The sequence below is a fragment of the Megalops cyprinoides genome, chromosome 7, assembly GCF_013368585.1.
Source record: "Megalops cyprinoides isolate fMegCyp1 chromosome 7, fMegCyp1.pri, whole genome shotgun sequence".
Taxonomy (NCBI): domain Eukaryota; kingdom Metazoa; phylum Chordata; class Actinopteri; order Elopiformes; family Megalopidae; genus Megalops; species Megalops cyprinoides.
In genome coordinates, this window is record NC_050589.1 from 11,412,908 (window position 1) to 11,428,041 (window position 15,134).

The window sequence follows — 15,134 nt, forward strand, 5'->3', positions numbered from 1 at the left end:
AGGCGAATGAAAACAGATTCATAGACTGGAACTGAAGTCAGAGAGATAGAAAACCATCACCATCAGACATTTTTCACACCTCATCAATTTACCTCCATTGTGTAGCACAAAGCACAAACAGTAGGTAGAATGATGAGAGTTAACTCATTCAGCATGTACACTTTATCTCAAGGGCATGTTTAAAACCGTTACACATATAATTAATTATTGACTAATTACACACACCTTATTCTTGAGACAATGTCAGTAAAAATGTAGTGTTTCCACTTTTGTTCTTGGCATACCACTTTTACTTGGAAGTCTCTAGCATTTCATGTTAGAACCTGGTATTACTGCCACCAACACACACACAGGACATTTTTAAACAAATATCAACAATTTGATACTCTAAAATGTTTTTTTATAGTCATGTACAACCTGCTCACATGTTCTGCTTGCTACAACCATTACAAAATAAGTCATAAGTCATAACTGGTAGCAATGTGTTTATCAGGTGTTTCTAACAGCATGAACAGGCCCTTGAAATAAAATGTGAACGAGAACAGATGTATGTGTACAGCACTATGAGTAACTCAAACCTTGACCTTCTAAGACCTCCTAACTGTAGCCCTCTTTGAAAGGTTTCTGAATCAAACTGATCAAGGTTGGGGAAAGCATCTACAGTCTGTCAGAAGTGGCTTCCCCGATGAATATACGATCTCCATAAAATTGCATTTTCAACTCCTACATGCAGTCCAGAGGCAAACAGATGCATACAAAAACACTCCTGCAGGCTTATTTGGGCTTATTTCAAGCTTATTTGCTGCTACAGCCAGGACTACTCCAGGACAACTCCAGGACTACTCCAGAGAACCTTAGGGAAACCCACAAAAGGAATTTGAGAATGCAGGCTACAGTACGTAAAATAATTATAAAAACCGATTTTGTGCTTCTAAATAAATTGTTTTTTTGTAGACACCAAGACCTCACCGCAAATTTCCAGTTTACCGGGCAATTACCTGAATACAGAAAAAGATTTGAAAGGTATTGTAGTTTAGCACACATGCTCAGGAGAAGCAAAAGAGCATGTGTTTCAGACGCGCTCCTGACACTGGCGTGAAATGAAACGATGCAGACTACTGGTACAGCTACTCCAGCTTCACCATGCACTAAACCTGACGGAAACAGGGGTGCAAGGATCACACACAGCTTCAGCCATTCACAGAGCGGCTTCACCCTGAGCGGCAGCGTTTGCTGGTTTTGGGGTCTCTATTGGTGCTGCTCAAGAGCTTTGACTCCAGTTACTTCACAGCTCAAACACCGTCCGGAACTGGTGACCCAGAACGGCGACATGAACCAGACCGTCTGCGCATCTCACCTGAGTAACGCACTGATACCCTCTGCTCAGAGAGGCCCCTGAGGAGCCCCAAGAAAGCTCACAGACACATGTCAAAAAGGGCCTGACTCTCGCTGTGCTGTGTCGGTTTGGGGTCATGTTACCACCAACCTCCAGATGGCATAAAGATCATTATTACTGCTGAAATCCCTGCTGTTCGCCTGCCCACAAGAGGCAGTGATCCAGAGAAGCTACATGTTCACTTCTGTCCACACTACACTGGCATTAGTGTAGAAGAGATGGGTACATGCGAGGTCCCCACTGAAATTACAGTAGTAATTATGTTATATTATAGATATATTCACTTTTCATTAACATGTTTCAAATCAATGACATTTTTCAATATTCATATTTAAATGATTTATTTTTATTGCTTTAAAGGTGAAACTGCAGAGGGAAAAGCATTCTGAAATGAATTACTCTAAAAAACATTTTATGTCCGTAAGGACATATAGTATTTGTGGATACCCTTGGCAGCGAATATTGGTCCATAATGGCTTTTGTAGCAGTATACTAATGCAGACAGGAGGCTTCATCAGCCAGCTCATTAGCAAGATCAGCATACTGGCCTTTATGAACAAGATGGTAAAAGCTAGTGAATTAGGAAAAAGATGGCTGCATTTTGCTCAGTGTGAAAGTAAGAATGAAATCCCTTTTTTGTCATGTGGGTAATATTGTACAGGAGGACAGTGGGATATCTAGCCACTGTGCATGACTGGCCATGATTTTCCAGGATGAAGATGGTTTTAGGGTGGTGGCAACCCTGCAGATGACCAGGAGAACAATTCTTACATTTCAGTCTCTGTCCTCATCCTCATTCTCAGGAGGCTCAAGAAGCCCTGTGAAATATGATTTGGGGAGAAGAATGTAGCACCCCCCTATTCCCTGCAGTGAGATGAGATGATCCTAACCCCACTAGACATTTCAGACAGTTACAGAGAGTTGATAAACCAACAAAAAAGCATGACAGATGAAATATAAGTAGCTCCTGATCCTCCAGCCCAGCCATAACCCACCCTTTGCACTGTGTCAGAGGGCTGATTGGGTCCTTTTAAACACACTCTCTAGACGCTGCTTCAGCCAGTCTTTACCCTCTCAAGCAGCAAGTCAAACAATCTTTGTTGTTTCCGTAGCGACGTTCACAGAAACCGCGTCTCCAAGGAGGCAGTAATCCAGTCAGAGGCGTGAGGGTTCCATCCTCAGAACATTCATATCCCAGCAGTTAGAACATTCTGCTTCCCGGTGTTCTGTCTGTCCTGTCTCTTCTAAAAACTGATTATTGAGGTGGCGTATCAAAGTTTGTGTGTGTGTGTGTGTGTGTGTGTGTGTGTGTGTATAAACACAAACAGAAGCACTTCACATCTACGGGAATAGGACGAGCACTCTGTCTTCACAGAGCATGACAGTAATATTATGTTGAGAAACAGTTGTGGAATACATTCTGTGCATCTTCACTGGATGGGGGGGGGGCGAGGCTGGTCACGCAGGGCAGGATTTGTCTGTGGGTGGGGGCGGGGGTGTGGGGGGTGTGGGGGTGGTGGGCGAGCCAACGCTTGCCCCGGCGCCCGAGTGGGTCTTGGGGAAGAGGACGGGTTTGGGGCGAGTGGCTGGGGGTCGGGGCTCGCGGGGGGCGGGGCCGGGGGAGGGGACAGGGACAGGGACAGGGACAGGGGCGGGGCCTTTGCCGGAGCTCTTCGGGCGGAAGGTGCTGGGCACGTCGCTGGCGGAGCTGGCGCTACGCTGCAGGGAGCTCTGGGGGGGGTCGGCCTCCTTCAGCAGCCGGGAGTGCAGGGGGCTGGCGGGCTCCGAGAGGGGCCCCCGGGAGCCCGCCCCGCCCTTCAGCGGTTCCAGCGTGTCCAGCACCACGTCAGGGGCGTGCTGCTTGGCGCTGCTTTGACGTTCCAGCTCCCGAAGCTCGTTCAGCGCTGTCGTCATGGCCGCCTCGATGTCCTGGAACGGACGGAGACAACCCCTGCATGAGCTCGGAGGTCACGGCACAGCCACGTCCACAGTGCGTTTTATTCTACAGAACAATCCTCCGGGAGGAAAGAGCAGCCTTTTTACAGCTCAGGCTCACTCAACAAGCACATCGAATCAAAGCCTGAAATCTCATCTTGTAGAACAAGTCAGGCATTCAAGAACAAACCCCAGGCAAAGTGTGTAGTTGGCCCACACAAATTCAATGGCCCTGACAACATTTCCCCCAGGTTTGCCTGCCTCATTATTTCGAAGCAGGGACACTCTAACGTAGGGTACCTGTACCCCACTGGCTGAGGGCTGAGACCTGCACAGACTGCGGGCTTTTCTTTGTAGAACAGAAGCTGGCTGTAAATGCGCTCACATAACCTTTGTATGATGAAGACGTGCTCCAAGCCTGTTGTTGCTAGGCAGTAAAATGATGGGCTGGGCTGAACCTGCATACCTGTGAGCTGTGCTCCACCTGTGCAATGACCTCAGGGTCCACGGGCCGGTGGTTACTGAAGCTTTTGGAGCGCCCCGCAGTGGCCGTTTTGGGGACCTGCGGGGGCTCCACCTTGGTCTTGAGTGAGGCGTGGCGAGACAGGGTGGTGAAGACGCTGTGGGCGCTGACGGGACGCTTGTCTGGCACCTCTCTCGGGAGCCCCCCCACTGGCATGGAGGTGGCCCTGAGGCTCCCCGTAGCCCCTGAGGGCCCCTCGGAAACGCCCTCGCTCGTCCGGTAGGTCCTGCGAATGCTCCCACCCTCCGGCCACTTCCTCATCCTGAGGGGAAGAGAGGGAACGAGAGGGTGAGGGAAGGGTGGACAGAGGGGTGGGGATGGGGGCGGGAGAGTTCTTTATTGACACCTTGTGGTTTTAACAATCAACCTGCACACCTGACAATACGGACTGAAATGCTTGCTGAATACTGAAGTGACATTTTATATGTATTTGCAGGCAGGAGGTTCATGGGCTGAATAACATCCCATAGTTCCACTGTGGTGCTAGGACACAACGACGAGAAAACAACTCACCGGACATGCAACCAAACGGCCAGGGTCCAGATGGGGAATCACAGAAGTACCACTTAAATACGATCCGTTTCTTTAGACAAGTGTAAAAAAAGAATGACTCTTACTTGTTGAGGTTGGCCAGGTAGATATCAGCAACATGGCCACCAGTAGGAGAGCTCACACTTCCCCTAGTTGCCACTTTCTCCTCATAGGCTCCGCCCACTTCGGTCCTGGGGCTCCTCCTCTCAGCCACGCCCTCATCCCTGCAACCACAGACAGAGAGGAAGTCAGAGCAGACAGACTCGCCACACTGACTCCAACCTACAGCATTAGCTCCTGCATTTCCAAATGCGCCATCATCAGAGAGGCTAGCAGCCCCATTATCCTCTTAAAGAAGCTGGTCCAACTGGTTAATGAATTAGCTGTGTCTGAATTTCAGTAAATACACAGCAGTGATATGTTTCACTGTGATGATGTAATGTGTCGTTTATAATGAAAGAGTAATGTTTGGGGAAATCCTTGGGTAGATTTAAGTGGCTGAGAGCAGAAGTCAAATGCAAAGGCCAGTGTATACAGGCTGCCCCTGCAGGAATGGAATTTCATTTAATTAGTGCTCCTGATCTGATTAGTCTAAAAGGCCCTGTGCTCCATTAGACCAGAGACGGACTGCACAGAGAGGTAAACAGACGGAGCGGTGAAGCCCAGGAACAAGACAGGCTGACACCAGGCTGACACCAGGCTGACGTCAGGAATGCCTCTCAGAGGAGCGCATGCCACACCTCTCAGCCTCCGTGAGCATCAGCTGTGTGTGTGTGTGTGTGTGTGTGTGTGTGTGTGTGTGTGCGTGCGTGCGCGCATGTCAGAGCGGGAGCCTTACATGTCATGCACGGCGACATACTGGTGCGGCACCAGCCCGTCCACGCCGTTATGACGCCCCTCCCACCAGTCATCTGAGGCCCGGTGGAACAGCAGCAGTGGCGCCCCCTTCTGGAAGGACAGCTCGCGGGTGGTGCGGCCCGAGTAGTCAAAGCGGGCCACGGCCTCCACAGGGTCAGACTCCAACAGCGGCAGGTGCCCTGGTGTGACCGGAGACACGGGTGTCAGCTTAGCACTGCTGTTCCTCATACAGACAGTAGGGGTCACACTGGAGCTAACAGCGTACCACAACGTAGATTCAATCAGTGTCTGCACTTTGCTTTAATTAGCATTAACAACTCAAGTTTTACTCTTTTTTAACACAAGTCAAATATTTATCATTAATTTCAGTGATGACAACAATGAAAAAAGTACCAATTCTATTGAATTTTTACATTCAAATCAGTAAGAAAAGATGTAAGAATGTCAGAAAGTATAATGACAGAAACTCCCACTCACCTTCACCACTTGAGTGGAGTCCACTGATATTGTCGGGTGCAGGTTCGTCCACCAGGGGGAGCTCACTGTGTAGGCTGTCACTGCATGAGAGAGAGAGAGAGATAAAGTCAAAGAGATTCAGTGACTGAACAATTACTAATCGCTTACATACGGTACTGATGACCGGCATCTGACATTGACACAGGTCACCATAGTCTCAGCTTCATAACCAGTGCTAATCACCCTTACCCCAAATGCATTAACCTCATTTCAGCAACATTCAGCACACATTAAAAGGTCATTCAGAAGTCCCTTTGATCAGGGACACTTCGCCCTTTGGTAAAACAATCTTCCAAGATGTCTGTCTCGGCCAGCTCTGGCCTGCAAGACGTCCACGACCTCCTTCAGGCTTTAATTGTGTTCCCGTGGGGCGTATACAACTAGCCCTAAATCAGCACCCCCCCTTTGGGGGGGGGGGGGGTGGGTTTGGGCGTCCCATCGGCGCCAGGGCAGGCTTTGAAGTTGCACTCTTTTTACCAGCTCCAGCTCGCTCAGAGAGAGGCTCCACTGTTTCATCTCTACTTTCCCGAGAGTCCTGCTGGGGCTGGTTTGGGAGGGTCAGGACTGCAGCCCCATTCTGCAGGGGAGGGGATGCCCTCGTTCTGTGGGTCACACTTAACTCTAATGTGCTAATCATTTTGTGGAGCTCTTGGGGAGCGTTACAAAACCCCAGAGGATCTGAGGAGAAATATTCGACATGCTGTCACCATCACTCACAGGCACTCCACGTTCTCTCCACTTACCTCAGTGCACTGCGTCTCACTGGAGACCTTTTCTCAGAGCACTGCGTCTCACTGGAGACCTTTTCTCAGAGCACTGCGTCTCTCTGCAGACCTTTTCTCAGAGCACTGCGTCTCACTGGAGACCTTTTCTCAGAGCACTGCGTCTCTCTGCAGACCTTTTCTCAGAGCACTGCGTCTCTCTGCAGACCTTTTCTCAGAGCACTGCGTCTCACTGGAGACCTTTTCTCAGAGCACTGCGTCTCTCTGCAGACCTTTTCTCAGAGCACTGCGTCTCTCTGCAGACCTTTTCTCAGTGCACTGCGTCTCACTGGAGACCTTTTCTCAGTGCACTGCGTCTCTCTGCAGACCTTTTCTCAGTGCACTGCGTCTCACTGGAGACCTTTTCTCAGAGCACTGCGTCTCACTGCAGACCTTTTCTCAGTGCACTGCGTCTCACTGGAGACCTTTTCTCAGAGCACTGCGTCTCTCTGCAGACCTTTTCTCAGAGCACTGCGTCTCTCTGCAGACCTTTTCTCAGAGCACTGCGTCTCACTGGAGACCTTTTCTCAGAGCACTGCGTCTCACTGGAGACCTTTTCTCAGAGCACTGCGTCTCACTGCAGACCTTTTCTCAGTGCACTGCGTCTCACTGGAGACCTTTTCTCAGAGCACTGCGTCTCTCTGCAGACCTTTTCTCAGAGCACTGCGTCTCTCTGCAGACCTTTTCTCAGAGCACTGCGTCTCACTGGAGACCTTTTCTCAGAGCACTGCGTCTCACTGGAGACCTTTTCTCAGAGCACTGCGTCTCACTGCAGACCTTTTCTCAGTGCACTGCGTCTCACTGGAGACCTTTTCTCAGAGCACTGCGTCTCACTGGAGACCTTTTCTCAGTGCACTGCGTCTCTCTGCAGACCTTTTCTCAGAGCACTGCGTCTCACTGGAGACCTTTTCTCAGTGCACTGCGTCTCACTGGAGACCTTTTCTCAGAGCACTGCGTCTCACTGGAGACCTTTTCTCAGTGCACTGCGTCTCTCTGCAGACCTTTTCTCAGTGCACTGCGTCTCACTGGAGACCTTTTCTCAGTGCACTGCGTCTCTCTGCAGACCTTTTCTCAGTGCACTGCATCTCACTGGAGACCTTTTCTCAGAGCACTGCGTCTCACTGGAGACCTTTTCTCAGAGCACTGCGTCTCTCTCTGGAGACCTTTTCTCAGAGCACTGCGTCTCACTGGAGACCTTTTCTCAGTGCACTGCGTCTCTCTGGAGACCTTTTCTCAGAGCACTGCGTCTCTCTGCAGACCTTTTCTCAGAGCACTGCGTCTCACTGGAGACCTTTTCTCAGTGCACTGCGTCTCTCTGCAGACCTTTTCTCAGTGCACTGCGTCTCTCTGCAGACCTTTTCTCAGTGCACTGCGTCTCTCTGCAGACCTTTTCTCAGAGCACTGCGTCTCACTGGAGACCTTTTCTCAGAGCACTGCGTCTCTCTGCAGACCTTTTCTCAGTGCACTGCGTCTCTCTGCAGACCTTTTCTCAGAGCACTGCGTCTCACTGGAGACCTTTTCTCAGAGCACTGCGTCTCACTGCAGACCTTTTCTCAGAGCACTGCGTCTCTCTGCAGACCTTTTCTCAGAGCACTGCGTCTCACTGGAGACCTTTTCTCAGTGCACTGCGTCTCTCAGCAGACCTTTTCTCAGAGCACTGCGTCTCTCTCTGCAGACCTTTTCTCAGAGCACTGCGTCTCTCTGCAGACCTTTTCTCAGTGCACTGCGTCTCACTGGAGACCTTTTCTCAGTTCACTGCGTCTCACTGGAGACCTTTTCTCAGAGCACTGCGTCTCTCTGCAGACCTTTTCTCAGTGCACTGCGTCTCACTGGAGACCTTTTCTCAGTGCACTGCGTCTCACTGGAGACCTTTTCTCAGTGCACTGCGTCTCTCTCTGGAGACCTTTTCTCAGTGCACTGCGTCTCACTGGAGACCTTTTCTCAGTGCACTGCGTCTCACTGCAGACCTTTTCTCAGTGCACTGCGTCTCTCTGCAGACCTTTTCTCAGTGCACTGCGTCTCTCTGCAGACCTTTTCTCAGAGCACTGCGTCTCTCTGCAGACCTTTTCTCAGAGCACTGCGTCTCTCTGCAGACCTTTTCTCAGTGCACTGCGTCTCTCTGCAGACCTTTTCTCAGTGCACTGCGTCTCACTGGAGACCTTTTCTCAGCGCACTGCGTCTCACTGGAGACCTTTTCTCAGAGCACTGCGTCTCACTGGAGACCTTTTCTCAGAGCACTGCGTCTCACTGGAGACCTTTTCTCAGTGCACTGCGTCTCTCTCTGCAGACCTTTTCTCAGAGCACTGCGTCTCTCTGCAGACCTTTTCTCAGTGCACTGCGTCTCTCTGCAGACCTTTTCTCAGAGCACTGCGTCTCTCTGCAGACCTTTTCTCAGTGCACTGCGTCTCACTGGAGACCTTTTCTCAGTGCACTGCGTCTCTCTGGAGACCTTTTCTCAGAGCACTGCGTCTCTCTGCAGACCTTTTCTCAGTGCACTGCGTCTCTCTGCAGACCTTTTCTCAGAGCACTGCGTCTCACTGGAGACCTTTTCTCAGTGCACTGCGTCTCTCTGCAGACCTTTTCTCAGAGCACTGCGTCTCACTGGAGACCTTTTCTCAGAGCACTGCGTCTCACTGCAGACCTTTTCTCAGAGCACTGCGTCTCTCTGCAGACCTTTTCTCAGTGCACTGCGTCTCTCTGCAGACCTTTTCTCAGAGCACTGCGTCTCACTGGAGACCTTTTCTCAGTGCACTGCGTCTCTCTGCAGACCTTTTCTCAGAGCACTGCGTCTCACTGGAGACCTTTTCTCAGAGCACTGCGTCTCACTGGAGACCTTTTCTCAGTGCACTGCGTCTCTCTGGAGACCTTTTCTCAGAGCACTGCGTCTCTCTGCAGACCTTTTCTCAGTGCACTGCGTCTCTCTGCAGACCTTTTCTCAGAGCACTGCGTCTCACTGGAGACCTTTTCTCAGTGCACTGCGTCTCTCTGCAGACCTTTTCTCAGAGCACTGCGTCTCACTGGAGACCTTTTCTCAGAGCACTGCGTCTCACTGCAGACCTTTTCTCAGTGCACTGCGTCTCTCTGCAGACCTTTTCTCAGAGCACTGCGTCTCACTGGAGACCTTTTCTCAGTGCACTGCGTCTCACTGGAGACCTTTTCTCAGTGCACTGCGTCTCTCTGCAGACCTTTTCTCAGAGCACTGCGTCTCACTGGAGACCTTTTCTCAGTGCACTGCGTCTCTCTGCAGACCTTTTCTCAGAGCACTGCGTCTCACTGGAGACCTTTTCTCAGAGCACTGCGTCTCACTGCAGACCTTTTCTCAGAGCACTGCGTCTCTCTGCAGACCTTTTCTCAGTGCACTGCATCTCTCTGCAGACCTTTTCTCAGTGCACTGCATCTCTCTGCAGACCTTTTCTCAGAGCACTGCGTCTCACTGGAGACCTTTTCTCAGTGCACTGCGTCTCACTGGAGACCTTTTCTCAGAGCACTGCGTCTCACTGGAGACCTTTTCTCAGAGCACTGCGTCTCACTGGAGACCTTTTCTCAGAGCACTGCGTCTCACTGGAGACCTTTTCTCAGAGCACTGCGTCTCACTGGAGACCTTTTCTCAGAGCACTGCGTCTCTCTCTGGAGACCTTTTCTCAGTGCACTGCGTCTCTCTGCAGACCTTTTCTCAGCGCACTGCGTCTCACTGGAGACCTTTTCTCAGAGCACTGCGTCTCACTGGAGACCTTTTCTCAGTGCACTGCGTCTCACTGGAGACCTTTTCTCAGTGCACTGCGTCTCACTGGAGACCTTTTCTCAGCGCACTGCGTCTCACTGGAGACCTTTTCTCAGCGCACTGCGTCTCACTGGAGACCTTTTCTCAGCGCACTGCGTCTCACTGGAGACCTTTTCTCAGAGCACTGCGTCTCACTGGAGACCTTTTCTCAGAGCACTGCGTCTCACTGGAGACCTTTTCTCAGAGCACTGCGTCTCACTGGAGACCTTTTCTCAGAGCACTGCGTCTCACTGGAGACCTTTTCTCAGAGCACTGCGTCTCACTGGAGACCTTTTCTCAGAGCACTGCGTCTCACTGGAGACCTTTTCTCAGCGCACTGCGTCTCTCTGCAGACCTTTTCTCAGAGCACTGCGTCTCACTGGAGACCTTTTCTCAGTGCACTGCGTCTCACTGGAGACCTTTTCTCAGTGCACTGCGTCTCTCTCTGGAGACCTTTTCTCAGTGCACTGCGTCTCTCTGCAGACCTTTTCTCAGTGCACTGCGTCTCACTGGAGACCTTTTCTCAGTGCACTGCGTCTCTCTGCAGACCTTTTCTCAGAGCACTGCGTCTCACTGGAGACCTTTTCTCAGAGCACTGCGTCTCACTGGAGACCTTTTCTCAGAGCACTGCGTCTCACTGGAGACCTTTTCTCAGAGCACTGCGTCTCACTGGAGACCTTTTCTCAGAGCACTGCGTCTCACTGGAGACCTTTTCTCAGAGCACTGCGTCTCACTGGAGACCTTTTCTCAGTGCACTGCGTCTCTCTCTGGAGACCTTTTCTCAGTGCACTGCGTCTCTCTGCAGACCTTTTCTCAGTGCACTGCGTCTCACTGGAGACCTTTTCTCAGAGCACTGCGTCTCACTGGAGACCTTTTCTCAGAGCACTGCGTCTCACTGGAGACCTTTTCTCAGTGCACTGCGTCTCTCTGCAGACCTTTTCTCAGTGCACTGCGTCTCACTGGAGACCTTTTCTCAGTGCACTGCGTCTCTCTGCAGACCTTTTCTCAGAGCACTGCGTCTCACTGGAGACCTTTTCTCAGAGCACTGCGTCTCTCTGCAGACCTTTTCTCAGTGCACTGCGTCTCACTGGAGACCTTTTCTCAGTGCACTGCGTCTCTCTGCAGACCTTTTCTCAGAGCACTGCGTCTCACTGGAGACCTTTTCTCAGAGCACTGCGTCTCACTGGAGACCTTTTCTCAGAGCACTGCGTCTCTCTCTGGAGACCTTTTCTCAGAGCACTGCGTCTCTCTGCAGACCTTTTCTCAGTGCACTGCGTCTCACTGGAGACCTTTTCTCAGAGCACTGCGTCTCACTGGAGACCTTTTCTCAGAGCACTGCGTCTCACTGGAGACCTTTTCTCAGTGCACTGCGTCTCTCTGCAGACCTTTTCTCAGCGCACTGCGTCTCACTGGAGACCTTTTCTCAGAGCACTGCGTCTCACTGGAGACCTTTTCTCAGAGCACTGCGTCTCACTGGAGACCTTTTCTCAGCGCACTGCGTCTCACTGCAGACCTTTTCTCAGTGCACTGCGTCTCACTGGAGACCTTTTCTCAGAGCACTGCGTCTCACTGGAGACCTTTTCTCAGAGCACTGCGTCTCACTGGAGACCTTTTCTCAGAGCACTGCGTCTCACTGGAGACCTTTTCTCAGTGCACTGCGTCTCTCTCTGGAGACCTTTTCTCAGTGCACTGCGTCTCTCTGCAGACCTTTTCTCAGAGCACTGCGTCTCTCTCTGGAGACCTTTTCTCAGTGCACTGCGTCTCACTGGAGACCTTTTCTCAGAGCACTGCGTCTCACTGGAGACCTTTTCTCAGAGCACTGCGTCTCTCTCTGGAGACCTTTTCTCAGAGCACTGCGTCTCACTGGAGACCTTTTCTCAGAGCACTGCGTCTCACTGGAGACCTTTTCTCAGAGCACTGCGTCTCACTGGAGACCTTTTCTCAGTGCACTGCGTCTCACTGGAGACCTTTTCTCAGAGCACTGCGTCTCACTGGAGACCTTTTCTCAGAGCACTGCGTCTCACTGGAGACCTCCTCTCAGTGGACTGCGTCTCTCTCTGGAGACCTTTTCTCAGTGCACTGCGTCTCTCTGCAGACCTTTTCTCAGTGCACTGCGTCTCACTGGAGACCTTTTCTCAGAGCACTGCGTCTCACTGGAGACCTTTTCTCAGAGCACTGCGTCTCACTGGAGACCTCCTCTCAGTGGACTGCATTTCACTGGAGACCTCCTCTCAGACACTATCATTTGCTTGTTCTTGACATTAATTTTCACCTCAGCCATTAAGCTTTTAGACAATTAAACCCAATGAAAGGTTTTGTCTGGACACACAAAGCATTGGCTACTTCACATACGATTGGTTTGTCAAAGCAAACACAGCCTATGGAGGAGGTTGTTCAGACAACCAACCTCACACACTTCAAGAACACACAGTCCTCTGTGAATTTATGGGGAGCTTTTTTTCCTGGACATGATTTCACTGACTGGAAGGTGGCACTGCCCTTATGAATCACTGTTTGGCACTATGTTACATGCTTTTCAATGCATCTTGTTTTTGCAGCTTGATGTCTACTCAAATGATACCACCTCATCTCTCCTATGAATTGTATTCAATGCATGCTAACATCATTAGCCTTGTAATTAGCAAAGACCTCCTGCAAAATGAATACATATGCAATATGCAGAGTCCAGCATTCAAAACAGCCACTTATCTGTCAGTGAGTGCCGCCTGTAGCCTCACCTGTAGCCCTCTGAGGACCCTCCGCGGTCGTACAGGGGGCCCTCCAGCTCCAGGGGCCCGGGGAAGATGTCCTGGTGGTGGATGATGATGGTCTTGATGAGCTCATTGACATGTGCCTGGCAGGACACCTGGTCCTGCCCTTCGGGGGCGCACATGAGTGTGGGGCCGAAGCAGATGGCCAGGTTATAGGGGTCCATCATGTTGTCCTCGCTGTACTGGGACAGGCTGCAGACACACAGGGCAGCCAATCAATAACCGATACACAGGCCGACCAATGAGCCAATCCAAACCCATCAATACACCAGTCCACCAACCAATCAAATCCACCAATGCAACAATCAAAATCAATCAATCAATCAAACAATCAAATAAAACCATCAATGCATCTATCCATCCATCAACTACTTGCACAATGAAATTCATCAACCAATTAATCATTCAATCCATTTATCACCTAGCAAACCAACCAATTCAGCTTTATTTTGTACAGAGCCATTTTCATTCAAATTTTCACTCAGTGCCTCTCAGTTGGTATTCTCCATTAGTCAGAGAACTAACACTTCTCAAGATAAAAATAAATCAGTCACCAGGCAGACACAAATGTGCACTATATTAACACAACCTTACTACATACATAACTAACATATACATACACGCACACACACACACAAACACACACACACACACACAATGTTAACACAGACACTTCATTATTCTGGATGTGTTCTCACTCAGATTACACTAAAACAGAAGGAGTTCTGGACTCCAATGCAGTGATCCAACACAAATGAAACCCACATGCAGCTCTCTGGCTCGGGACTCTGCTGAAAAGGCCTGCTTAGATCCAGCCTCCTGGCTGCAGTGTAAAACTATGCTAAGCTTCTGAAGTAACAGTCCATCCAACACAAACTTTCAGTGACCTGGAAACCTCAAAAGCAGCTGGCTGCCTAATTCTAGCCCTCCTCTCTGCCTCACACCCCACCAAACTATCCTCCCCCTTAGCCCTCGCCCCCAAACCCCCCACGGGTGGGAATTCGAGCCTGAACATAATATTTGTAGGCCCCCCTAACAGTCGACAGATTGTTCATTTGATACGAACCTTCGTTATTTCTGAGCTGAAGACTGTATTTCATTGTGAGCTAAAGCTTTAGTATTGTCAGAATGCTGATTCGTAAAGACAAGGTGGAGTGTATTGTATTTTGGGTGAACTGTTTCAGATAGGGAACTCAGCTGTACTCAGAGCTTAAGTGGTTAAGGTTAAGGTAGTCAGTGGTTAAGTGGGGGGTTAAAATGTGGTAGCAAGTGCTTAAGCGGGAGGTTATGTTACTCACTGGCTGAGGAAAGCAAACAGGTATCTCATGATGACCAGGGTGTTGCTGGGCAGAGACAGCAGGACTTTGCGGATGTGGGCTGCTCTTTCGTGCAGGTTGTCCATAGCTAACACAGTGGGACAGAGAGAAGGACAGAACCACAGCAGCAAGGTGAAACAACACACCTAGACCTGCCTAACTAACCCAACCAAGAGCAGGAAACACAACCAAAACAGGAACAGGAAACACAACCAAAACAGGAACAGGAAACACAACCAAAACAGGAACAGGAAACACAACTAAAACAGGAACAGGAAACACAACTAAAACAGGAACAGGAAACACACAGGAAAAACTACTAAAACAGGAACAGGAAACACAACCAAAACAGGAACAGGAAATGGAAGAGGAACAGGAGATGGATCAGGAGATGGATCTGCTTCTTGTTTTTATTCCATTCCATACTTGAAGTCATAACTAACCATTACTAAAAAAGAGAGCTATTCTGGAGCTCAGCATCAGGTTAACAGTTGCTGGTGTGAAAAGATGTACACATGGGCTGAGAGAATACTACAGTAACAGGAGTCCTTCAGACACTCACCAACACAGGAAATGAGGTCATGGAAGACTTCCTTTGGGAAGAGGGCGTGGTCCAGGCCCCGGAAGTAGAGCTTGAGGACCCCTGCAATGGAGTCTATCTCATGGTCATTAGGATCACCAGACAAGGGGTCTTCACCTGTGGGCAGAGCAGCCAGGGTAACAGGAACACACTTCAGTTTCAGACAGGTGAGTGTTACAACAGCAAT

At 50.2% G+C, this 15,134-nt stretch overlaps 1 protein-coding gene across 2 annotated transcripts in view; it reads right to left on the reverse strand.

The window, feature by feature from the left end:
* Window positions 1-2,684: 2,684 nt before the first annotated feature.
* Window positions 2,685-15,134, reverse strand: part of LOC118780539 (SLIT-ROBO Rho GTPase-activating protein 2-like) — a 55,817-nt gene continuing 43,367 nt past the window's right edge. For both annotated transcript variants that reach the window (XM_036533091.1, XM_036533090.1), the window contains exons 16-23: window positions 14,930-15,064; window positions 14,350-14,455; window positions 13,019-13,243; window positions 5,721-5,800; window positions 5,224-5,422; window positions 4,472-4,609; window positions 3,798-4,116; window positions 2,685-3,325 (exon numbers count right to left, since the gene is read on the reverse strand). In XM_036533091.1, coding sequence (XP_036388984.1) covers window positions 2,855-3,325; window positions 3,798-4,116; window positions 4,472-4,609; window positions 5,224-5,422; window positions 5,721-5,800; window positions 13,019-13,243; window positions 14,350-14,455; window positions 14,930-15,064 — 1,673 coding nt within the window. In that variant the 3' untranslated portion in view covers window positions 2,685-2,854. The remainder of the gene's footprint in view (window positions 3,326-3,797; window positions 4,117-4,471; window positions 4,610-5,223; window positions 5,423-5,720; window positions 5,801-13,018; window positions 13,244-14,349; window positions 14,456-14,929; window positions 15,065-15,134) is intronic.